At 37.5% G+C, this 27,233-nt stretch overlaps 2 protein-coding genes across 3 annotated transcripts; both read left to right on the forward strand.

Annotated features, from left to right (window-relative positions):
• The first annotated feature begins 449 nt into the window (after positions 1-449).
• Positions 450-12,898, forward strand: ptgfrna (prostaglandin F2 receptor inhibitor a). The gene is made up of 9 exons (XM_083536971.1): positions 450-583; positions 2,393-2,758; positions 3,432-3,848; positions 4,565-4,948; positions 6,522-6,941; positions 7,564-7,968; positions 8,372-8,479; positions 10,793-11,101; positions 11,267-12,898. The coding sequence occupies exons 1-9, from the start codon at positions 532-534 to the stop codon at positions 11,425-11,427; spliced, it is 2,622 nt and encodes an 873-aa protein (XP_083393097.1). The 5' UTR covers positions 450-531; the 3' UTR covers positions 11,428-12,898.
• Positions 12,899-13,567: 669 nt separating this feature from the next.
• cd101 (CD101 molecule) lies at positions 13,568-24,286 on the forward strand. 2 transcript variants are annotated; one of them, XM_083536900.1, is made up of 11 exons: positions 13,568-14,675; positions 15,809-16,186; positions 16,266-16,676; positions 16,833-17,237; positions 18,561-18,947; positions 19,296-19,670; positions 19,982-20,350; positions 21,532-21,939; positions 22,033-22,839; positions 22,981-23,370; positions 23,452-24,286. In XM_083536900.1, exons 1-11 carry the CDS (start codon positions 14,606-14,608, stop codon positions 23,658-23,660), a joined length of 4,209 nt encoding a protein of 1,402 aa, XP_083393026.1. In that variant the 5' UTR covers positions 13,568-14,605; the 3' UTR covers positions 23,661-24,286. The 2 variants fall into 2 exon arrangements, with proteins under 2 accessions (XP_083393026.1, XP_083393027.1); XM_083536901.1 differs by lacking the exon at positions 22,033-22,839.
• Positions 24,287-27,233: the final 2,947 nt, after the last annotated feature.

Here is a 27,233-nt window from a genome sequence, read left to right on the forward strand (position 1 = left end):
TCTAGTCATAGGTGACTCATTGGGCGGTGTTCGATGGTGAAACTAACAGAAGATCTGGTGAGGTTGCTGAAACGTGCGCACATTGTCTCCAGACGTTTGGAGTTATTCTGGGAGAGCTAATTACCCTGCGTGCCGCGCATGCGCCCTCGCCATTAATCGCGCCGTTTGGAGGCCGGGGCGCGGTGAATTCAACTGCGGCGGAGAGCGGGTTGTCCCAAACTGAATCTCGCCCAATTAAAAAACAGTACCAGTGACCAACTTCCGGAAAGAACAGCCACGCCGTGCGTACACTGCTACACGTAGAGTGCTGTAGGTAATAGTCACGAAACATGTGTGTAATTGTATCAGTTGAACTTTTGAGTTGTGCGGGTTTTTTCGGATTACGGTTCCCGAAGAATTTGGACGCCGTTTTGCGCCACTGAAGCGTTGCTTTTGCGCCGAGTGACCGAGGAAGGTTTACCCCCTAGGACAGAGCGCGGTCCGCGTTCACAAAGGCGATCCCGTGGGAAAATCCTAAGAGCCTCTTTAAAGATGCGAAAAGAAAAAGGCGCCTCTCGTCTTTTCATTTCGTTCATGGCGCTGGGTGAGTTGATTTGCTACTCACCGAATTGCACTCCTTTTGTCTTATTTGTGTACAAAGTTCTTATTTCATAGTGAAAACACCTCTCATCTCACCTCTCTCAAACGTGTTTAAAAAGCCAGGGTTATATCCATGAGTTACACTTACTTCATATCTCTTACTGCTAGCAACTAAATATCTTGGATAAGACAAAAAAATATATAAAATGTTCTCGTTGTCTGAATGAAGTGTTTTGGGAGGAAGCCAGGATAATTTGAAGAAACCGCAATCTCTGTTTTACGTTACAATGTAATTAAATATTCATTTCAAACTATCAGTTTCTCTGGGTATCTGGATTATTATTATTACTATTATTATTACTATTATAAGTAATGACTTAATAGCAATACAGTAGCAACTATTTTTTTTAACACATCAACTACTACTTCCTTGAGCTTCCCTTTTATTTACTAGAAAACAAACAGCCTGGAAAAAAAACACATTTGATTACATTTACACCAGATTAAATCTGTACAAAAGATTTTAGGCATTTAAGGCATTATAGTCTCATTAAACCTTTTGGTTTTACTTTGGTCTTTACTGATAAGTAAATAAGTGTATGTGGTATTTAGGTGTGTGTGTGGGGGGGGGGGGGTGTATCAATAGTTAACACTAAGAAACAGGAACTGGAAGAAACCATATGTTCCAGTAAATAAAAATGTAAGTCTGAAAAACTAATCTGATAATTTCTCTGACTTTATTTGGCTAAAGTGGTGTTAATTGTCATGTTTCTTTGCTTATCTTTACTTATCTGCTCTCTTCGGCTTGAAACGTGCCATCAGTACATGTGGAGGCAAGCCTTTGCATGTCCGCTGTCTCTGCTTACTTCTGTTTCATTACCTTTTTATTTGTTCCGTTTTTTTGTTTTTGTTTCTTCTTTTCAGAAATAGTCTCCGGGTTATTACGATCTTGCTCAGTCCTTGATTTATTTGAGTTTGACTCTGCTGCTTTCTCGGCTGTCTGCGTTTGTTTATAACTACACCATGGAAAAATTTTAAACATTTATTATGGTAGCGTGTTTCCTGATTCAGTCATTAGAGCAGGACAAGGACCAAATAAAGGCTGGATACAATTAACATGTCCATAGATGGTGTGTGTTTTTATATTGACATTGAAATAGTGCCTCTTGATTCTGGTACCTTGCCTGAAGTGCCAGCTACAAGGCCTTGTTATACGGTGTGCTAATAGTTGTAACAGTTTTTGCTTGTTAGTATCAATCTCTTATCATTAATTCGAAGCAAAGTTTTTACGTTACCAACGAATAGGGTAGTACACCTGTGTAACCTTTTAATGAAATGTCTAATTCATTTCATCCACGTCATCAAAATCAAATCAAATCATCCTCCCCCTGTACTGTACAGGGGCTTAGGGCTTGACTAGGTGCAGTTCATCCTGATTCGTCCTGACAGTATTGGCAGTTTGCTTATCAGTTCTACCCTATTTTTCACTTTCTTTTAGCCTATATGGAGTGATATCATTATTAACCTACTTAAATATCCCTAGTTTTGATGGCTGTAGCAAATCTACAACAACTAAAGATGGAGAACCGCATCACTGTGCAAATGCATTTTTCTCTCAGATTTCTTCCTGAACATATGTTATGTGTAATAGTTGTTTAAAATGGCAGAAAATGTCACTATAGAGCCATTTTAGATTGGAATGTTTTTTCCCCCCACTGTTAGTGTATAATACATGTAGGTAAGCACAACTCAAAGATGGCAACAGCGAGATAAAAGGCAAATGCTATAACTTATTTCCATAACTCTGTTTCAGCTGTGCTGTGTGAGAGCAGGGTGGTGAAAGTGCCCACTGGTCCACTGGTGCGTGTCGAGGGCCAGACTGTGTCGATTCGTTGTGATGTGTCGGAGTATGAGGGGCCGCCTGAACAGGACTTTGAATGGACACTGGTGCAGGAAAGGGAAATCGATCTCGTCTCCACTTTCGATCAGATGTTCACAGATGCATCGATGAAAGACCGGGTGAACAGTGGTGATATTGGTATTACAAAACTGGCAAATAATGCAGTAGAGCTGACAATTAAAAAGGCCAGGGCATCAGACAGCGCCACCTATCGATGCAGCACACCCAGCACCGATTCGGTCATCAAAGGGAACTACTTAGCGGAGGTCGAGCTTAAAGGTGGGTTGTTGTATTGTTTTGTTTTGTTTTTGCATTGCTGTTCCTAATGAAGATATTTATAAACCTTAAAAATCAAATGGGGTCAGTGGTTCCATTAAAAATAAAAACAAGGATTACATAAAAATAAATACAACTAACTATATGTAATGTTTACAGGAAATATATTCATTTGTTCTTATTGAGTCAGTTTTTTCCCCAATGACTGCTTTTGGATTTGTTAGCTAATTGTAGGGATTGGGAAAGTGACTACAGGAAATTGCAGGGAGTTTTCATTCCAGCTGCATGACTGAGCTTAGCCTAAGACATCATTACATTAGGGCTTGGGTAGATGTTGAAACTGAGTTTCAGGATGGGAGCGTTACTAAATATGATTCCTTATCGATATACAAATGTTACATAGAAAGTTGACAACATACATTGTGATGAGACATCTCGGAATGAGTATCTCCTGAGCAACAATCTGAATCTATGAAAATAGGACACTGGTTTTTCTGAATAAAAATGAACAAGGATTTTTCATGCTATAATATTCCTACTTATTTGGTTAACATGGTCAAGTTTCGGAAATGTTTTTCCAGTGAAGTTATTAGTTCATTGTGTGACTTTGTATATTCAAACAGACATTTAATCTGTTTTAAAGATATAAATGAAGTGTAATAATTTTTTTGTACAGTTATTGGTGACTCTTTAAAAGTGACTCCAGCGATTTCTCAGCCGACAGTCTCCGAAGGCGAGTCAGTGAATCTGCAGTGCAACATCAAACGGTCCTTCTCAGCATACACTTCCCTGTCTGTCACTTGGTCTATTAGAAAAGGGGCTGCACCATTGGAAGAGCTCTTGACATTTGGACCAGATGATCAAATGAAGTTGGGACAAAACTTTGCCCAGCGTTATGCAGATGGTGAACTTATATTGGGGCTCTCTGGCGGTGGCAATTATAGCTTGAATTTGAAGGGGCTAAAACCAACGGATCAGGGTGCGTATGTATGTACAGGCAGAGAGTGGACAAGGCAGCCCAGGGGAGAGAAGGGCTGGCAGAAAATTCTAGAAAGGAGTGAAGAAATGGGGAATGTTTCAGTCACACCCTTAGGTGAGTAACACAGTGGGCTATTTTTTTCCACCAATGTTTGAACTGAAAAGTCAAATTAACAAAAAAAAAAAATATATATATATATTATATATAAAATACACACACACACACGTATATGTGTGTGTGTATGTATGTGTGTGTGTATGTATATATATATATATATATATATATATATATATATATATATATATATATATATATATATATATATATATATATGTGTGTGTATGTATGTAGGTATGTATGTAGGTATATATACGATATATAATGTGATATATAAATTACAAATTGATTGGTTTTTTTGTTTTTGTTTTTTTAATGGTTATTGCTATGCAAATAGAACTGCAAGTTTCATTGAATGATTGATTGTTTTGTGTCTGCTGTCTACATTTTGTGGAATGTGTTGGTGTGATCTACAGTGCCAAATAGCTTCTGATTTAAATCTAAAATCATTTCTAGGCCTCAGATTAAGAGCCCATTGTATAATTTTTAATTATGAAGCACAACATGACCTTTTCATAGCATTTTATTAAAAACTCCCCTGCATTTACAGGCATTTCATTCAGTTCAGACCAAAGCAGTGTTAAGGGAGAATCACCCAGTGTTCACAAAGATCTTGTCTTAATAAATTACATTTAGGCATTATCTCTTATTCCTATAATATTTATATCTCTAGCTATAATCTTTATAATTGAGTTGGTTCTCTGTTGCTTTAGCCCAGTCCTTGGTTGTTACTCTGGAGAACAATGCTACACTCAGCGTAAAGGACACTCTAAACCTGACCTGCTCAGTAGCTGCTAAAGGCTTGCTTTCTCTGGGCATGGAGGTGGTGTGGCTGGTTAAGGGATCTACCGACTCGGACAACCAGCGAGTGCTGCTCCATGTTGGACGTGATGGCCAAGTGCTGAGTGGGTCTGAGCTTGTGGGCATGAGTCGGATTCAGCCAGGCACTTTCAGGCTTCTTTTACCCAATTTGCAGCCCTCAGACTCCGGCTTGTACTCGTGCCAAGTGAAATTCTGGTTGCCTCAGGGCACTGGGGGATGGTATAAGGCCGCTGAGAAAACCTCTGATCCTATCCAAGTCTGGGTAACACAGCTTGGTAAGAATAATTCTGTTTTTTGTGTTTTTCTTTCCAGATTTAATTCTTAGCTTGTTTTTGCTTCCCTCTGTCTCAAAAATCCAGTTATTCCTATTCCTGTTTTTCGACTAGTTCCAGCATTTTGTCTACAACACTCACTGGATTGTGTTTTACCTCATACACAGTGATCTTATCCCATGCATTTCTACTTTCTGTGGCTTAAAAACTAAATGTACTGGGCATATATTTGCAAGTTTCATGACTAGTCTCACCAGTGAGTTGTATAAATCTTAGTCACTATAGAAATAAACCTGTTAGACCTCTTGTGGTCACAAAATATGAGAACACGTGATTATGCAGTGTCTGGTGTTTGTCAGATCTTTTGTTTTGAGTAAAATGGAGTGCCATTTGTTAATAGTACTGCAAAGTGAACTACATATATATAGTTTGGATCCTTTGCACTGTGTAAAAGAATGTCTTGCATGCGATGTACCGTGTTGAATTTTTTTTACATTTGAAAAACAGTCTTGTATAACGTGTTGTCCACCTTGTGTCATTATTCTGTAAACTGCCTGGAGCTGCAGAAACTCCCAAGTATTTCCAAGAAGTTCCTTTCGTTTTCCCTCTAAAAAGCTGTAGCTGTCGTAAATACCCACCTCGTAGAACGTTCTTTTATATATTTATTTCGATAAAATGTTTAGCAGCCAGCTTGCAGTATAGTGCACCTGTGTTTGGGAAAGAATTCAAGTTTTATAAGCTTTAGTGTAGATATTGAAAATGTGTTTTCATATTACTATGATATGCATCGATTTTTTTTTGTTTGTTTGTTTTTTGAGATAGTATGTGATGTTGGGTTTGATTTTAGTGGTATCACTTCCTGCTCTGAAAGCCAGCAACACCAGTTATATGACTTTTAAACAAATTTCCAATTTGACAAAAGTTTTATAAAATGATGCTTAGTTAGTCCAATTTTTTTTGTTTAATTTTTAACTTTGTGGGGGGGGGGGGGGGGTTTGTTATGTTTGACTTCATATTCTTATCCTGTACTGTTTCTCCCTGTGATCCTAGTCCTGATGAGCCTTTGCTTATTGTAGCTCATTCCCCTTTGTACATTTCTTTCTTCTGGACACCTACCAAAAGTTAGAGGAAGAAACAGTACAGCTGTGGCCTGTGGGCTGTTCCTCTTCCTATTTAGAAAAGGAAGTAACGTGCTGCAGTAGTTCCTTCTCAGACCAAAGTGTTCATTAGTGTCTGTGTGCTGAATGCTCTTTAAATATCATATAGAAGATATAATCATAGTTTTTGTTTCGTAATTCCATGAAGTTAAGTTTTACATCTACCGAGGTCTGGCTGTTCCTGTGAATGTGCAGAGACTGAACAGCGAGACCTGGAGCAAGAATGAATGTAAATCCTTTGTAATATTCTTCCAACATTAGGCGGTTTGATCACAGGTCACATGTAAAGCACCACCCACCTTTCTTATTGCAATGGCATGCCAGATAAGCGGATGTGGACTTTTGTCAACATATGAATTTAGCAGGGTTCTGCTTTTTACTAATATTCAGTGAATATTTCTTATTTCTCTGTATCGCAGAACCAGATTTTAAGGTGGGTCTCACAGCCTCTAAGATCCCCCAGTTCACAGATGACCCCACTGAGCTGCTCTGTGAGGTGACTGACCTACTGAACATGCAGGATGGGCGACTGGCTGTCACCTGGTCCTATGCTAATATGCCGGAAGGCACATCTCAAACTGTAACCACTATCGCGTCCATTGATTATCAAGGGGTACTAGTGCCAGGAGACTTGTATCGGCAGCGGCTGGTTAATGGACTTATAGCAGTGACTCACAGCAGTCTGGGCACCTTCAGCCTGCAACTGCTGCACATTCAGGATAAGGACAAGGGCTTTTACTCCTGCAGTGTGGCTGCCTGGACCCGTGGCCACCAGGGAGATTGGAACAAGGCCAAAGAGCTCAAGTCCATTCCAGTCGAAGTCCAGTGGTCCTCAAAGAGTAAGCAGAAAGCTCCCTTATTCTATCTTTGTGTAGTTGACCATTTCAGACACGCTCATTTTAAAGTTTCTGATGTTAAAATGAATCATTGACATGATTAAATTGTGAATAAACTATGCTTAGTTCAGTTCATAGTTTTGTTTGATATCTGTGGAATAAAACAACTTTTAGATTGTTGGCAACTATACAAATGTTTTGTTTCTGCATTTTTGGGTCCTTATTTGCTTATTCATTCGTCACTGCTACAAGTTCATTTAAATCACCAAGGTCACAGTAGTTGACATGAAAGCAGATGATGCATGTTATGACCTCTGTTTCATGATGAAATCATTAATGAATATAAGAAGTTTTTAATTGTAGAAAGAATCAGGTCTGGTTGACAAATCTTTGGATACACAAAGATCTTTCTGTTGGAGATTGGACCATATCCACTTTTTATTCCACTAAGCCTCAGATTCCAGTTCCGTGGAGTAACACGGTCAATAATTTCTAGTAGTGGTGGTTAATTTGTTTTACTTGAGGCTTGGTGGCATGTCAGCAGTCGGTTTGATTTTTGACTGTACTTTAATGTAGAACACACATGGAATGTTTTGGCGTTAACATTTAAACCTTTTGTTTGCAGCACCAGTGCTCAGTGTGACAGCTGCTCAAGCAGGAAGTGCCATGACAGGCGGCTCCACATTTGAATTAAGATGCGAGGTGACTGGCCAAAACATACAAAACCCCAGCTATTCGGTGCTCATTCGATTCCAAGAGACGGAGAGTGGAAAGTCACGGAAAGTTCTATCGCTGAGTGCTGACTCCATACTGCAGCTGGAGGAAGGAATTGTGCCCAGCCGTGCTGATCGCATGGCTCTGGATAAGATTGGCCTATTAGAGTATAGCTTCCGTCTGTATGGGGCTCGAGTCTCTGACCGAGGCTTCTACTACTGTGATGTGACAGCCTGGACACGTGATCAGAGCAACACACTGAACAGAGGAGTCAGTGCCGAATCCAAAAAAATACAGCTTGCCTTTGCTGATACAGGTATCACCATGCAATTTACATTTAGACCAGTTGTGATTGTGTGAGTGTTACTGGTATTTATAGTTTTTATAGTTCATTGTTTATTGTTGGTCTCATTGTCCTGATTAGCCCTAGATAGGAACTCCCTCAGGGTAAATATCACCTGTGTTTATATAGCCCTTCAGTCTTTTTCTTTGTGTGTCTGTATGTCCTGTTGGGTAAAGACTGTATACTTGAGCTGTTAAGTGGGGCAAGGACAGAGTGATAAATGTCTTGTCTCAAAAGATGTTTTAAAAAGGCTTAGAAATACCATCTTACAGTTTTCTCCATTACATTACTAATCTGACTGTTTAATTTCCTAAGAATGAGTCAGTAAGCAAGCATGTGGCCTTAAAATCTGTGTTCTCCTCCATTTCCCTCACAGGTCCAGTATTTAATGTGTCTACTTATTCGGACAGTACTCAGGTGTTGCCTGGGGAAACAGTCAAAGTTAAGTGCATCATGTCTGTACAAGGGGCCACATCTAACACAGGCAAGTAGATTTGGTCATTTGTATTGTAAGAAATATGTCCAAAGCTCCTAAGAAAACAAATATCAAATGTCTGAAAGTAGAGAGATTTTTTTGTTTTCAGCAAGTAGCTATACTGGGTATATTAGCAAAAGAAGATTTGCTCAGAATTAAAGCAAGTAGAGGTGATAGATTTTTTTAGTACAAATGATTGGGGTAGAAATAGTAAATTTATCAGTATGTTAAAGATTTACCAAGAAAATAAAATTGGACTAGGTTCTTACAGCTTATCACATATTTAGATCTTTTTTTTGCAAGGGTATTTTGTACATTTATATTGGAATAGATTTGTGGAGGGTTGCTTCTCTAGGTTTTATTCAAATAAGACATTGCATATGTCTCATTTAAGTTGTGCTGTTGAAGCATATTTACAGAAGGCTCATTGTTGAAGGATATTGCGTTGCTAAGTAATACAAAGCGATTCTCTTTCCCTTCTTAGTGACACCAGTTTTGTCAGACTGTGTACTCCTTTTCCCACTTCTTAGGACAAATGATCTATCTATTATTTTAAGGTTATTTTTAGATAATTTGTTCATTTTATACATAACATTGACTCACATCGTGCTTTTTTTTGGTTGTGCAGTTTTTTTTCAGCAGTATTAAAAAAACTTATGTAATTATATAATCTACAAATTATATTATAACTGCTTTTTTTTTAAGTGCTTTATTTGCATAAATGCCTGCTCTAGGGTATAATGCATTGATTCAGGTCTGAATTGCCCCTGCTTAACACTCACATTAAGCCTGACCAGTTTTCTCTTCTGTCTAGTGAATTGACCCACCAGTAGAGCAATACATGTCCAAACTGAAATACCAATATGTAATGGCAGGTTTCCCATTGCATATGTCTCTTGTTTCATGTAGACTTTATACAGAATGGCACGCTCATTTCAAGGCTAATATTGGCCTAGTTGTTATTTATAGATTGAGAATAAGGGTCATTGTTCTCCCCTAAGGCCCTGAAATTATCTTTGGTTCATAGAAAGCGCCTGCTATTCTTGTCTGAGTTCTCTGCTCCTGCCGTTTTCTCACTCCCAGTTTAGGACTGTACATTGTAATAGAAGCGAGTGAGCTCACCAGTCCATAAAAAGCAAATTGCACAATAATGTGAAATGCTTTAACACAGACATCTTGGAAAATCATGTTCTTTCCATTGTAGCTAGGCCATGGTCAGCTATTTCTAATTAAATTTTGTATGTGAATCATTTGGTAAAAGAGATTTTTAAGTGATCATTTCTATTTTTTGGCTATAAGAATAAAAAAGTAATAATTTGTGCAATTTACACACACGTACACATTTAAATTCCGGAAAGCAGAAACAGTATAACTTAATTTGTGTTTATTTGTGCAGATGTAATTACTTGCACAATATGTGTTTAAGTGCCAAAACATTTTGTACAATTAGTCCAATCTCTTGATCTTGGTGTTCTCCTGGTTGGGGGCATTGGGAAGAAGCTCCTCCTCATTCTGTCCCTTTTGGCCTTCAGAGAAGAGAAGTGTAACACAGAAGAGGTTATTGTTTGCATGGTTGAGGTCCTTCACTATATTCTTGGCCTTGGCTGAACACTGTTTTTTGTAGACAGACTGCAGGTCAGGGAGCTGAGTGCTCTTGGGGTTTTCTTCAAATGGTAGATTGTGATGGCTTCACCCCAGCTCAGAAGAGAATGTTTGTGTTGTCACTGACTGTTTTTTTTTTTCAACATTTCAGTTCTCATAATGGTTGTCATCAGCCGTTGTTTATCAAAAAAAGATATCAAGCAATGAAAGCTACAATTCTGATCTTTAATTGTTTATTTTTCAACCGCAAACCCGAAGTATGTCTCGTCCATCTTTTCATCTAGAATGTCGAGTGCAACAGTGTAGCAGAGACAAGAATTTGCATTGCTGTTCCAATTTATTTGGAGAAGACTGTAATAATTATGTAGTATATAATATGATTTTTTTATTATTTTATCTTTCTGTTAATGCATCTGTTTGTAAGTCTCTGTGGACAAAATCACTTTGCTCTGGTAAAAGCATACAGAGGTGTGGCAGCTCAGTGCATAGCAATACACCATGGCCTTTGTGGAGATTCCTCACATAGCAGATAGCATGCATGCAGGGACCTGCCTTATTGAGTCTCCGTCTACTAGGTTTTAACACTATCCCTCTTAGATATGTAAATATATTGGAAATACCTTTTATGTTAATTTATTTTTTAAGACACTGGTCTATTTAAAAAAATCTCTCTTCCTCTTTGTGCTAAGATGTTAATTTCTTTTTCTTCCTAACCCTCAGGTGAGGTGGCATATGACGTTGAATGGTTCCAGAGTCCAGTACAGGCGATGGAGAATGGTGATGTTTCCCTGATCAGCATGGATCACTGGGGAGTGGTAAAGAAGAGCAGAGAAAACGGGAGCTCGCAGTATAGTTTAGAGCGCACAAACAGGGACACGTTTGTGCTCACTGTTCACCACATTCAGGATAGGGACATGGGCTCATACTACTGCACAGCCAAGCTCTGGCATTTCTCTCCTGACACTCGACTTTGGAATGAGGGGCAGACACTCACCTCTGCCCCAGCCTTTCTTGCCATCAACCTAGCATGTACGGATCGTTTCATCTTGTGTAACATACATGCATATAGTATTTGCAAAGACAACTGCAAATTGGTTAATTACTTTTGCACAAACTTGATCCATCCATAATTTTTTGTGTTTTTCTTTGTGAAAATTTTCTTTCCCCCTTAATACTCTTTTTGTGTTTTTTCAGTGTGGGACTCAATGAAGAGCCCAGTATTATATGGCCTTGGAGCAGCTCTAGTTGTTGCTCTACTGTCCATTGTTCTTGGATTTATCACTTCCCGCTGCTGCTTCTCCAGAAACCCGATGCACACACCACGCAGCAAGCTCATGGAGATGGAGATGGACTGATCCGCATGGCCCAAACCAGTCCTCGTTCTTCTAATGTGAACTCTTTTTACTTTAACCCACTTCGAGATAGCATGGCTGCTAATGTTCTTATAAATTGTATTGAGCCACAAGTATTCAAATATGTGTGAGTGCACTGTTTCAAGGGAGAAAAGGAGAATCTTTACTACTTACGTGCACTGAGGAGGATGTGGTCGCTCCAGTGAGACGCACTTGCCGTAACTCAGGATTATTTTGCTGATGGTGGCCCCATCCACCTTAATGACTGTTCTCAGAAGCTGTCCTGGGTTTCAAAGTTTTGGGAAGCATTTCATCAGGAATAACATCTTTATCTCCCTAAAGGCATAGAACTGCACTGTGGTGCATCAGCTATCAGAGCTACATAACGAGGAGCAGATTTTTATTCCTGTATGAAGAGCTCTTGTAAAAGAGCTGCTGCTACACAAGACACATGGAACAAGTAGGAAAGCATAATCTAGATTCTGCTTTCATTCTCCCTTCATTGCTCCATGCCCATTTCAGATTCAGCCCCTGTCATGACATCAGCCATGCATATCCTGCATCTAACCAGCCTGCCTGTCAGTCAGAGTAGAGTCCTGCTGTTCAGAAGAGTGTTATTCAGGAATCCAGCTGACCATCACTAATGGCTGGGGGCATCGTTTCCTGATCTGCTTCCACAATGCACCCCTCTTTCTTTTGCACACACTGCAATCTATTAGGGAATGGTTGGCTACAAGCTAGACCCTATTGTCCTAATGATCAGTTACTTGAACTGGGCACTATGCGGGAGAAAGTGTGTCCTCCTTGTATACAACATGCTGGCCTTTCAAAAAACCCTGATAAATAATGTTCCACCTCATGCTCACAAATGCTCACTTTCCTCAATATAATGCTTACATACTAATGCAGTCATTTACTAATTTTAAAATGCATTATTATCTCCAGTTATTATTCCCCCCCCCCCCCCCCCCCCCCGAAAATAGAACAGCTGCACTGTCATTGCCCTGAAACTGCACTCAACCGCTCTTGTCCATTACGTCTTATGTCCTCGTCTGCTTTGAAAGCAACAGCTGTTGTCCAGCAGTCTTCTATTATGTGACTGAGAATCCATCTACAGTATGAGCTTGGCTGTATTGATTTAAAGTAGGATTATGTACTTGTTTGTAAAGAATTCTTTAGGATGAAGCTGACCCAGAACATACAAATATTCTGCACTGTACTGCTGCATGATGGGACTTTTTTTTTTTTTTTTTAAGATCACTTTTAAGATTTGATGTTTTATTGCTGTTTAATTAGTATTTTGGGGAATGTTTTAAAACATCTAAGTTTGAAATCGATTCTCAACCTAGTGCATCTTTTCTGCACTCACGTTTCTGACTTTTAATTAAATGGATTTTTAAACAAGGATTAATACATAAAACAGGATACAATTCCTCAAAATTTATACCAGAATAAAGGTTTTCAATGACCAAAAGGTTGTTTCATGTTTTTTCTTTTTTCCTTCCTCTTGTTTTTCTTTCTTTCTTCTCCATAATCTCATCGTAACCCATCTGCATGTTCTAAATTGCTATTTTTCTTATCTTTTTTATTCATGATGCATGTCTTAGTGGCCATTGAAACATCTCACTAATTATCACATGTTTCTGTGTTCATTTTTTAGCTTTTCCATTACATCTTCACTCATTGATTAACCCTTTTTTTTAAACTTTCATCATATGCTTCTTTTTTATTTATTTTTATATTAACACAATCCAGATAGTTCAAAACATCCAAGATTTCTAGCAATCCCTCCTGATGGGGAAGGTGTCTTTCTTTCATGGCTCAGTAATACTTGTAGAGGTCCTCACTCCCCTGCACATGTTTAGTAGAGATTGTCTGTGATGATGTCTCCACCCCCTGTTCTTTGCCAGAACAAGGACATCTTTAAGCCACCAGGAACTTTTTCATGTTTTCCTATACTACGTTTCATGTTTTCCTACTACTATGACTATGGTTTAATATGTTCTTCAAGCATTTTGATAGTCCAAGTGAATGTTGAAGACCACATAAAGAATATTTAAGAATGAGTATAGAAAATTTTCTATTAAAAAATGAGTATATTCTCAGACAATGTTATTTTTTTTCTAAAACAGTTGCTGTTACAGACATGCAGGGGTCTGGTACCTGAACTCATTAAGATATTTGTGGTGAGCCACGTGTTTTAACTTTCTGAGTTACAGGAAGACCTGTTTTTAGCTGATCTGACCTTGTTTTTGAACATATATAAGACCTTGTTGTTGTGCTGGTTTTTCTTTTTTAGTGATTTTTTTTTTTTGTTGTTGTTGTTTTTTCCCTATCTTCTCGCTCTTCTCTTTGTTGACTTCTGGTTATTATGTATAATTAAATAACCAGATGATAATTGCAATGTGATACTTTTAATGTAATACTATTTTTTAGATTTAATCATTAATTTGTATGTGGTTTATTTTGCAACTGTATCCCTCCCTCCTTTTTTTTTTTTTTTTTTTTTTTCAAAACCATAATACCACTTAATGAATTCCTATAGTCAACATCCTCTGCAGTTCCTTCCACATCAGCGAACAAATGAGGGTCAAACATTAAAATGCTAGCAGATCTAACCTTACATGATTAGAAGGTAAGGAAACGTTAAAAAAAATAATAATACCTCTTATTCACTGAAGTCATGAAAGATGCTATTTAGAAAACTGTACCTGTGCTTTAGAACCAGTAGATGGCAAAGTTGTCTAACTACTTTGGAACTATATAGTGTTGTGTAAAACTGAATATAAATCAATTATAATGCATTAAGGGTTTAATCACATTACAAGTCAAGAGATGACAGCTGCAGTGTAAAATGTCTCCTTGATGATCTTGTAGTTTACTGACACTTACTGTGTACTGCTACGAATGCAGAAAGAAAATTAGACAGCCAACCCATTTTCAGAATATGTCCTTTCCCTATATTTAAGGTTCTGATGCTACACACAGGATTTAACTAAAGCAGGTATCAGTGATTAGCAGTTCTAGTATGCACTGACTGCCGGAAACCCACGTCTTTTCTCATTTCCTCTTTCAATGTATGAGGCTTTTAGGTGGCTTCATTTCCAGCTAGAACAAGAGCAGATGTTGCATAAATGTATTAGTTGTCTTACGGTGACAACCTGAGCTTGTGCTGTTCAACATGGTTCTTCCTCAGCCTCAAGTGTGGCAGTTCCTTCTGCTGTTGGGCATTGGTGGACTACTGCAAACTGGTAAGATCATATCTTTAGACAAACTTATGCTTCTAATCTAAGCTCTGAATCTAATGTGAAAAGAGTGTCATTGAATTGTATGATATCTTTGAGAATTGTGAAAACTTGGAGAAAAAGGTTTAGTTCACAGATAATTTCACTGCAAACTTTAATAGAACAGATAATGTTGCATTTCTAACAGAAAATGTTGTTATTTGTTACATACACAAAAGAAAACTTGTATTTCCAGTTTCTAGTAAAATGCACAAGGATGGGAAGTGACCAGTGAATCAATGCAACAACAAGAAATATGTAAATCAAGTTGGTCAAAATTGTAGTACAGTATTTCAGATACTGCCTTAAAGATCCAGGGTCCATGGTTCTACTCTGAGATTGAGTTAAAGATTTTTTCCTGCTTCTTCCACCACAAACTCATTACAAAATCTTCTATTTCTCTCCACATTTGTTTGTGTGTATATAAAATAGAAACTGGCTGACCATTTGAGTGAAGGCATAGCAATCTCCTAAAAACCTATACACAAGTGGTCTTGTTTTAAAAACTAAGCATTAAGTTTTATAACTTCTTAGACACTTTGAATTGTCTCTTTGTATTTCTTTGTGTACATATTATATTGTACATGTTTATAGCGTTTATAAGGGGTTGAGAGAATTACTGTGAAATGAGTGAGCGTAGGTACTGTGTCAGCTCCCATAGCAAGAAGTGAGCTTTGGTTACTGAAAAAAAAGTGTAATGAAATCATGTGTTTACTCAGCTAGTCAGGTGACTTGAATAGCCGAGCTTTTGTTTAGTTTATAAGTGTGTGTATAAACTATATTTTTATCTTGAGCACTTGAAAAATAGGCTATATGGCTTCCAAGCAAGTACAGTAAAAAAGAATGGAGAAAGAGAAGAAGTGCATGGAGGAGTAGTAAGAAGCAGCAGAAACAAAAGGAAAAACAATATAGTGTGTTTTAAAAATTCTGGAGCAGTAATAGTTTTAACATCTATATATTGCCTGCAGACATCGAAGAAAGAAATAGAAATAATGTACTCGGATCTCAAGATTGTAGCTTACATTGCTGAATATATACAATTATTATTGAAAAAATTATATGAATAACTGAACACTTTCACTTCTGTCTTTCCTTTACAGATTTTTGTGTAGGTCAGCAATCAGTACAGATCCAGAACGGTCCCTTGTACCGTGCAAAAGGATTTTCAATGTCCATCTCCTGTAATGTTAGTGACCTCAAGTTTTCAAGGAAACAAGAGTTTGCCTTTTCAATCTATAAACCAGAGAAACCAAATATTCAAATCCAGATTATTAGCACAAATGACAACAACTATGCTTATACGATGTACTATCAAAGAGTACGTGAGCAAAGCATTAACATCGAAAGACTTTCAGACACTTCAGTTCTCTTCCATATCATGTCCCTGAAAGCAGAAGATTCTGGAAAATATGAATGTTATACCCCAAATGTAGGCACAACATATCATGGAAGCTACAGTGCTGAAACAACATTGCATGGTAACATTTTTATTTATAATTTTTTACATGCCAAAAATGTCAAATATCAAGTGTGATTTTATTTCAAAATTCCCCACAGTGATTGAGGATACTCTGAAAGCATCCAACATTGGACTTCTATCTCACAGCATCTCTGAGGGTGAATCCCTTCAACTAGAGTGCCAAGTCTCCAGTCAGACCTTCCAGCATACTCATCTGTCTGTCACATGGTATGTGCGTGGGAGCACCGACACTCGACCCATCATCAGTTTGGACCGTGATTTAACTGTGAAGCCTGGACCAGAGTTTGACGACAGATACCATTCTGGGCTCATATCTATGGAGAAGATAGAAGACAGCATCTACAGACTCAAGATAAATCAAGTGCAGCAATCTGACAGTGGTGAGATCTACTGCCAGGCTGATGAGTGGATCCAAGACCCTGATCGCTCTTGGTTTAGGATTTGCCACAGGAACACCTCAGTCTTCAACATAGAGGTCAAAGCTCTAGGTAACATTTCTAAATCGGATACTGTTTGTTTAAACTGAACAGTTATGTAATACTTTTAATGTACTTGCATCTTGCTAATAATGTCTTTTTATGTGAAATAAATGAGATTTTAAAATGAGATTTAGCATCTGGATTTCTGTGTTTTCTGTATGTCAGACACAGCTGATGAAGTGGGATCTTTCGCTTCTCAAATTCGGGTTGGGAATGCGGCCCTTGAGGAAGGAGACATGATGGAGATTGAATGCATAATAGAGGCTCACAATCTTCCTGGACATTTCTTCTCCATGACCTGGCTGAAACACAACAGTGAAGTGGCTCAAATTGGTCCCTCTGGTGTGCTGTCTGTAGCTAATACCTATGCTAAAAGAGCAACTGAGGGTGAGCTAAGAACTGTAAAGAAAGGGGATAGAAACTTCGTACTTACTATTCAACCAGTAAGGGCTGAAGATCAGGGCATTTATCAGTGTAAATCTGTACAAGAGAAAAAATCAGAGACTGGGTCCTTCATCAAAGAAAAAAGCCAGCTATCACGGGAGGAAACTGTGCTCATAAGGGCCAAAGGTCAGACACTTTATGATTACTTTTAATATTGTTTTCTGCAGTGGCATGCTGTGCATTTGGTACCTGGGCCATAAGTGGGTACGTACCCGACTTAATCCACCTCTTAATATCACCACGATCACGTCGCAATTATAGAAACCATCAATACTATAAAAAAACGCAATATAACAATGTGTGGCATTACAGAGAGAGAGGCATTTCACATATGGAGGGTGAATACCATTTTACTAAAGCAAGAAACCCAGTTAAGACTCCAGACCTCTACACTACCAACCCCAACTGTGCCACCTACGTCATCTGGAGCAGTTTGGAATCAATATTACACAATATTACAATATAACACTAAAAATGAAAATTAAATACAACCTACTCACCAGAGATACATACTCATAATTTGCACCGCTCCTCAGAGGCTGTAAGCCAGTGGTACCACTTGTATTCACTCGTCTGGAAGTGGTGAACTAACCCTTTCCTGGGCTTAGACAAGCTAGCTAGCTCCGGGGTTGACCGACCTCTCCTCACGAAATTTCTTTAAGTATGTCCGAGACAAAATTATTTCTCTCCTCCGTAGGCTTAAAGAAAGTCTATCTCTGATGTATTAATGTGTGCATTTATAAATTTTTTTTGTAATTTAATATTTATATGAAGTTCCAAGTCAGGTTTTTCTATATACTGTTCTAAATCTGACTTGTTAAAGGTCACAAACAAGAACTATCTTGCTTGACTATATCATGTGTGCTGTTTTCATTTTACTGGATATTAGTGCTGCTTTTGATACTTTTAACTTATTATTAGGATTTTTTAAAACTCGTATAAACTCGGTCTATAGGTTTGGCTCTACAGTGGTTTGTTTCATACTTTGGAAGACTTTCTCAGTAAACCTAAGTCAAATTTCCTTTATATTGACCTCTTTATCTTGTGGTGTTCCTTAAGACACTCATGGGTTATTTGTTATTTTTCTTTAATATGCTTTCTCAGTTTACTGTATTTCATAAATATAACACTCGAACTGTAGACACAATGTTTACTGCAAATGTCTGTAGTTAATTAAAGCAAAAGTGAACAACTTATTAGAATTAACCAAATTTCCCTCTGCTGTTAATGGCCAGTTAGGTCTGCTTTCCACAAATGCAGATAAGTTATTTTTGACTCAAATGGAATTTTTCTAAGAGAGAACATTTTGTGTTTGTAACTGTGGCAGTAGATCACACCAGTGCTAATAGTGCATAAATAGTTTCTTTTAATTCTATGAGTTTATATGTGCCTATACAAATATACTGTGTATGTCCACTAATTTGTCATTCTCCTCTATTTTGATTCAAGAGAGTGGTTTGGCTGTTGTTATGACAAAGGAGCTGGTGAATGTGACCGAAGGAGAGCCACTACAAATCACCTGCCGTGTCTCTGGAGCCAAAGGGCTGCTGTCAGTGGTGTGGCAGCACAAAAAATCTACAAGCAGCTCTTTCAGTGATGTCATAACCCTAAGTCGCGAGGGGGTGATGGAAGCTGTAGGGGCTCCGTATCAGAACAGGGGCTTACGTACGTTTCGTTCTAATATTGCTAATTTCATTTTGGAGTTAAGTGGAGCTCTTTTGTCTGACAGCGGTCACTATATGTGCATTGTGTTTGAGTGGAGCATGGAGAACAATGGCAACCTGAAGAAAGTGAACAGTCATTCACAACAAGGCCAAGTTTCTGTTAAATCTATTGGTGAGTCACAATTTTGCTTAAGTAGTTTTGCTTAGGTAGAAAAAAATGGGTCAACAGGATGTCGACAAGAAGTTCTGAGATATACTTTCCTGTATACGCTTCCTGTAGAATTTTCTCATTCTACTGTTGATGCTAGTGTTATTACTGTAAATATATTTATTGGCTATTTCATTGATGTAATTTGCATTTTATGATTATTATTTGACAGCCTTAGCAATGTTTTGTTTAACTATATATGTTTGATTATTGCCTTAAACTTACTGTTTTAAGGTTTTCAGTATTGCTGAATTTGTCACTTAATCCTTGGTGATTGCTTTAATCGTCCACTTTTTGTTTTTCCTTTTTTAGATTCTCTTGTACAAGTGAGTTTAAGAAGTCGTGATGTAATTGTAACTGAGAACTCTGTAATAAAAATGATCTGCTCAGTTCAAGCACCGAATATTTTCTTAGCTGTCACTTGGAGGTTTGTAAAACCCAATTCAACTGTTCCAAAAAACATTATTTGTATGGACCAGACTGGAGGAATATCCTGTGGAGCAGAGCAGCGAGACTATCAGATAGAAACTCAAGTGAGAAACACAGGCAAAACTTTTATTCTCAAGGTGTTACGAGCGAGTCAGCAACATGAGGGACGTTATGACTGCCAGATTGATGCTTACGACAAAAATGTTCAGAAAGCCAAAAAACTCTCCAATCCACTGGCCGTCAATGTACGAAGACCTGGTATGATCTGAATTAACTACAGTTATTTATGCAATACGTTTTGGGACAAAGATTCTTGACCTTGTTCTGTTTAGATGTCTGTAGATTCCAATCTTTAGTCCTGGAGACCGCTGTTCCACAGATTTAATTGCGTTCCTTTTTTTTCAACAAATTTTGATTTAACTAATTGGCTACTTAACAGCTCTTCATTAGTGCATGGAAAGCCCTCAAATGTGCAGGACAGTGGGTGCTCCAATCACTCTGTAAATCAAGGTTAAAAGTTTACACCATAAACTGAATCTAATTCTGTCCTATTCCTTTATGCATTTCAGTCAGCAAATTGGTTGTCTCCACCACCATTAAGTCCCCTCTGAAAATCCAAGTCAACATTGACAGAGTGATTGATTGCTTGGTGACCTCAGACACTTCGAATTCTTCCCGTTTTGAAGTAACATGGATGCATGACAGACAGACTCTGGTGAAAATGGAACCAGGAGGGGTACTCCACCTGGACATGGATGAAAGGATCAGCATGAGAAGAACTAATAGACAAACCTTCCAACTGAAGATCAAACAGTTGAAGCCAACAGACAGTGGACGCTACCACTGCTCAGTAACTGAATGGATTCAGGATCCTGATGGCATCTGGTATAATCTTGACACAAAGTCTGTCACAGTGGAACTAGATGTCATTGCAAAAGGTATGTTGCATACACCATTGCATCATTTTCCTTTTGCTTATTCACCGGTCCATTTGTCAAATTTCACCAGTGGTCATGGCAAATGTGTAAAATTTGTTTATGTCTATAATAAAAGGTAGACATTTCCGAAATTTACAAGAGCATCCTTCTGTGTTCTGTGGACATTATATGCCTGTGATCTACATACATGACATGATTGTGTAATCTTAAACTGGCAAAATTTTTCTGCTGTAAGACTTTCCTGTTGTTTACCTAATTCTATAGTTATAATTTTCTTCATGACATTATTGTGTGACTTAGCTCTAAAAGAAACAATGGTGTAAGCTGTGTGGCTTCATTAGTAGGTGTTTCATAAAAGTAGCCAGTGAGAAATGTTTTTGTTGTTCAGAGGTGGGAAGTAATAACGTACAAATACTTTGTTACTGTACTTAAAAAATTTTTTTTTTGGGTATCAGTATTTTACTTTACTATTTAGTTTAAACTTTTACTTCAGACAAACAAACTTTTTACTTTAACAATTTTTTTTACACAAATATCTATACTTTTTACTTCTTTTTAAACCAGGCTTATTACTTTTAGTTTAATCTATTTATTGACGTGATCAATATTTTTTTTTTCAACTTTTAGCAGTCTTTTAAAACCCAAGTATCTTTACTTCTACTTGATTGAAGGATGTGTGTACTTTTGCCATCCCTATAGGTGTACTTTTGCCATCTCTATAGGTGGTAGCCAAAGGTTTAAATAAATTTCCTGTTTTTTACTTGTATTGACAAAATTATTGATTGAATAAACACTTGACAATTATGTAATTAGAAGAAGAAACTAACAATATACATTACCTGTTTATTGTTGTTGTAATTTAATATAATAATTTTTAATTTTATACATTTTAGTATTGTTTCCTGTATCTGTCAAAATGTCAGCTCTTCTCTCTGTATTTCTTTTTTTTTTACTTGCCAAATTCTCCTCCAGTCTTAGTCATAGCCACTTCCCACCATGCTATGCCAAGGTTGTGATTGCCAACATGGGCTTCTGCTGTTAAATATGCTGCCAAAACCTGCTTCTTTTAGAGCTGCCATTATTTTTTTTAAGCAATGTTAAAGGACATCTGATGCTATAAGAGGAAGTGTGTTGTTAGTTTTTTTTGTTTTTTTTAATCTTTTTATCTTTTTTTCCATCAGAAAATGAATTTAGCATGGATAAATCTAATGTTCAGCTGCATGTCACAGAGGGAGAACAGGTTAAACTGAACTGCTCACTCGGGCCTGGTGGACTCGACCCTAAATTTCGTTACTCTCTGAATTGGTTTTTTCAAAGACCAGATCAGAGTTTGTCTACATTTAAGCTCCTTACCTACAGCCATGATGGACGTCTGCAGTTCCAAGTATTGGATTCAGAACTTCAGTATAGGCTTTCTTTCTCCAGACCCCATCTTAGTGTCTTCCATCTGTCCATCTTAAATTCCATTCCATCTGACAGTGGAAGCTATTACTGTTTGGTAGATCAATATCAGGCTGACTGTAAAAGCAAATGTGAAAGGATGGCGAGCGACAATTCTGGTTTAACCAATGTCAGTGTACATTATATAGGTATGTTTTTCCTCTTGCTTGTAAATGTAATGATGTCTATAAGTTACTGTAGATAACATAAGTAAAAGATCATTTTGCTTTCCATTTTTTTAGAAAGTAGGCTGCAAGTACACAAAGCCAATCATGTTCATAATGTTAGTGAACTTCAGACCGGCTTTGAGGTGGAATGTAAGATCACCTCACGCTCCAGCAATAAGTCTGTGTTTGAAGTGACCTGGTCTCGGAGACAAGGAAATGAGCGGCCCCTGATCATTTTTAATGCAAGTCGTGATGGCACTCTACACAGCACCATCCTTGTAAGAACTCTGGTGTATAACCGACCCAGAACCACTCTCTACACACTCACTGTGCCTAATGTTGATTCCTCGGATAATGGCCAGTATCAGTGTCAGGTTGTGGAATGGCTACAAACAGCTGCGAACATCTGGCGAAAGGTGGCTGAAGACAAATCAGGAGAACTTTCTATCAATGTAGAGGTCGAGATCAAAACAAGTGAAGGCACTTTCACTTTGGAGACACCTGACACTCATCAGAACTACACAGAGGGAGAGCAGTTGGAAACGAGTTGTTCTATTAATATTGATCAAATGGACCCGACCTTCCATTACACTTTCACTTGGATTGTGGAGAGACAAGGCTCCAGTGCAAGCACTGTTTTACTGAGCCATACATATAATGGTTATCTAATGTACCAAACAGAGAACCAGCAGTTCAGTGGCAGGCTACTGTTTTCCAGGCCCACACACAAAACCTTTTATCTCACCATTTTAAATTTGGATCCATCTGATAGTGGAAACTACTTATGCCAGGTTGAACAGTATCAGCTTGGCTGTGATGGCAAGTGGGAAAAGAGGGGATCTCCACAAAAGGTTTCAACTATGGTTGCTGTGCACAAACTAGGTAGGTAGGTAGAGTATAACAACTTCTGTGTTTTTAATTCTGTACATAAGAATGAAATTTACCTTAACTTCAGATAACTTTGACTAATTTGAATTACAATATAAGGATTATTATTTCCAATGTTTTATTCCCACTGAACAGAAAGTAAGCTGCAAGTACACAAAGCCAGTCAGTTTCTTAATGTTAGTGATCATCAGACTGGCTTCAAGGTGGAATGTAAGATCACCTCCCAATCCAGCGATAAGTCTGTGTTTGAAGTGACCTGGTCTTGGAGACGGGAAGATGAGCAGCCCCTGATAATTTTTAATGCAAGTCGTGATGGCATTGTACACAGCACCATCCTTGAAAGAACTCTGGTGTATAACCGACCCAGAACCACCCACTACACACTCACTGTGCCTAATGTTGCACCCTCTGATAATGGCCAGTATCAATGTCAGGTTGTGGAATGGCTACAGACAGCTGCTAACACCTGGCGAAAAGTGGCTGAAGACAAATCAGGAGAACTCAGTGTCTATGTTTATGATGAAGGTAATTAAGACAATTTAATCATTCTCATATATATATTTTTAAACTGTCTATATATTTACTCATGTCTTTAATGTTTTATAGCTCATTTATATGAACAGCCATGTTCTTCTGGACTATTGATGTCTATCCTCATTCCTGCACTTTTTGTCCTGCTTGTGGTTATCATAATTCTGCTGATTAAAGTTCAGAAGACAAAGTCTACTTCAAAAAAGGACCAGAATAGCAAATTTTGGATTGAGAATACCCCACTCAAAGGTATTACAGAAGCAGTAACAGATAGCAGCACCTAAAGTGAACCATCACACTTTCACTGATGGTGTATTTAAAATACTGTATAAAATATATTAATCTATTGAATGTAATTAAAAAAATCATATCAGTGACCGTGAATGTAATTAATAATGGAATGAATGATATTTTAGACCCTTTAATCTTTACGTCTGTGTACTATATGAAAAGGTTTTATACTGGTTTTAGAAATAATATATTCGCAGGGCATTTTGAGCATTATCATTATAATATCAAAAGACTTTCAAGTTACTGATTTACAAAATAAAATAAAGTAACCACAACTCATCTGTGAGGAGTAAAGGAGTATTGTTAAATCTTTTAAACAGTGGGGAAGCTTTATACCTTCTAGCACATATAACATAACCTCTCAAGATAATGTCTTTTGTATGAGTTTGCAAATATGTCAATGGCCCATTTATTTAAATGTGAAAAAGGAAGTTTGTGGTTATGCCTTTTCAAAGTGCTATGACTAATGTCTGTTGGTTTTGCTGCAATGTAAGCATTACAACAAACAGGCAATAGGAAGAAACACATTTAAGCAAGATTTCAACATGTCTAAATTAATTTAATATAATAAATTAGGAATCTGTGTGTCTAGAATATGTAAAATTAATAAATAAATAAATACATTTGCTGTGTAAGATTTACTAGCCACTTGTCATCTCTCAAAAAAAAAAAAAAATGTAAAAGGTGAACAAAGTATTCTTTTTCAGGGAAGGGGTTTACAGTTTTTTGTTTTGTTGCATACATGGATCTTTGTGATTCTCTAGAGTTACACTTCTGTATAGTTGTTTCTTTGCCATCTTTAGCCCATTTTGTAGTGCACTATATGACCGAGGTGGCAAACATAAACACATTCTTCATAACTAAGAAGTTGTCCAAAAAAATAAATAGTGAAGTAATGTACTGATATCAGAAAAATCTACTAAAGTACAGTAACAAAGTATTCATACTTCCTTAATCTACTAAAGTACAGTAGCAAAGTATCCATACTTCCTTACTGCCCATCTGTGCCATATGATTTTAGTATGTATCACAACAGCTTTTTATTAAAAAGTGCACTTATTAAAATTCAGGACTGAAAAATATCAAATAGTTATTTACTAAATGCTTGTAACAGATGTTTGAAAACAAAAAGTTCACTGTGTTAAGTCAAGTAGTATTTTATTGTCATTCCAAACATATGCAGTACAGTATACAGTAAACCAAACATTCCCCCCAGAACAAATGTGCTGTAAAAGACAACATAAATTAACACTAGACAACACAAAATTGACTACTACATAAAATGCACATGTGCAACATTTAGTGTAAAAACAACAAAAGCCAGTAAGACGATAAACATAATGACATAATGGCAACTCCCACCAGTAGAGTAGATGTATAATTGTGCAAATTATTTGACCATACAATAATAAATAATATATATTTAAAGATTGAATGGTTAACATCAGTAAAGCAATTTCCACTCCTGACTTCATGTTCAGTATTTGACCTTATTATTTTTTTCATTTTCATTTTGCTTTTATGCATTTTCAGCATAAAGATGCAACATTTTCTGATATTTAACCATTCATATGTTTGACATGCTGCCAAATACTGACTCTTATAAAATGGGATGGGAATTAAAACTTATAAATAAAAACATTTCTTTAACAATAAACTTCTAACCTAACATTTGCAGTAGTAAACCATTTAGCTAAGAAATGTGAGGAAATTATCAGCTTAATGTCTTATGGGAAAAAAAAAAAAAGCATTAGGAGACTGAAATAGAACTAAAGATTAAACTAGATATTCTGCTGTGTGTAGGTGTGAACTAAAGTGAACTTCAGTCGGTTAGCCACAAAGATTTTTATCTAACACGCACACCCAGTGAATAGCACCTCTCTCACCCTCTCTGAAATTTGACAGATTCCCTTTTAGACTTTAGACTTGAGTTACCCAGCTAGGTAGTACTTGGATTTGAATCACAGCCTTCCAATCAGAACTCAATTCAGTCATTGTGAATTGTTTTTTAGCATTGTAGTGCAAACATTTCCACTTATAGATGTGGGTAATTAACCACACTGAACTTCTCGCCCCAAGTTTCCTGGTACCCTTTTTCAGCGCTGTCAGCTGAGCCCTGTGGCTTTCTGTCTGCTGTGAAAACTGGTTTTCCTGTGCTACTAGCTGGGTCTTTCTCATTTCTTGCAAGAGTTCCCTCACTTCACAGTATATCATAAAAACAGCAATTGCAGATGCTAGATAAAAATGACATTTTACTGTACAAAGTAGGAAAATTGGTCCTTATCCCAAATAGAGGGTGTGTTACAGTAAATAAATTATGGGTTCCCTGGTGGTCTATTGGTTAGGATTCGGCGCTCTCACCGCCGTGGCCCCGGTTCGATCCCCAGTCAGGGAACCAAACCCAGCCATTATGGTTGCACAAGCCAGTGCACTCTTAGTGCCGGTCCCAAGCCCGGATAAATGGGGAGGGTTGCATTAGGAAGGGCATGTGCCAAATCGAACATGCAGATCACGAATACGGATGATCCGCTGTGGCGACCCCTAATGGGAGAAGCCGAAAGAAAGTTGAACAGTAAATAAATTCCTGAAGTAATTTAGTCAGTTAAGTGATTTAGTCAGTGTGTCTATGTAAGTTATTTATAAACTTAAAGTTTATAAACTAAAAATTTATAAATTTAAAGTAATGAGAAAAACATTATCAAAGCAAATTGTTATTTTACAGTGTAGCCTTGCTAATGACATGTCATGGCCAAGGAAGAAGCAGCTGGTTCAGATAACTTTCATACCATTTTCTTTTTTTTGTGTGTGTTTATCTTATTTGAAGTTTAATATACTTCTTGAAGTTTAATTAATATATTAAACTATTGTAAATGTTTTATATAATTAAAAAGGTTAAATTGGTTTGCGCTTTTTTTTTTTTTTTTTTTAAGATAGAAACGAGAGGCTGGGGGCCTCCAATATAAATTTTGCCTAGGACCTCCAAATGTCTAGAACTGGCACTGAGTATGTAGCACAGTCGATTCTCCCCTGAGGTGGGTTGTCTTTTTTTGCTAGACTGTTGAGCTATTTCTGGGCTGTGTGTTGAGAAATGGTCATCTCTCTGGTCTGTACCAACACCCCTTCAAGCAGTGTGAATCCTTTAGTCATGCCAATGTAATAGTAAAGTGGATGAGGGTCAGTATTGTTTGTTCAATGCTATTGGGATCTATCTGTTCAAGGTGCTCAACTGAAAGGGGAAGTAAAAGTTGCTATGTAAATATTAGATAGATTATGTGACTTTGAAATTATGGCCTTGTTCCATACATGTGTGTATCTCTCTCTCTCTCTCTCTGTCTCTGTCTGTTTCTCTTTCTCTCTCTCTCTTTCTCTCTCTCTGTGTGTGTGTGTGTGTGTGTGTGTGTGTGTGTGTGTGTGTGTGTGTGTGTGTGTGTGTGTGTGTGTGTGTGTGTGTGTGTGTGTGTGTGTGTGTGTGTGTGTGTGTGTGTGTGTATATATATATATATAATATAATATAATTATATATACAGTGAGGAAAATAAGTATTTGAACACCCTGCTATTTTGCAA

Source organism: Silurus aristotelis (genome assembly GCF_946808225.1).
Source record: "Silurus aristotelis genome assembly, chromosome: 3".
NCBI classification, from domain to species: Eukaryota; Metazoa; Chordata; class Actinopteri; order Siluriformes; family Siluridae; genus Silurus; species Silurus aristotelis.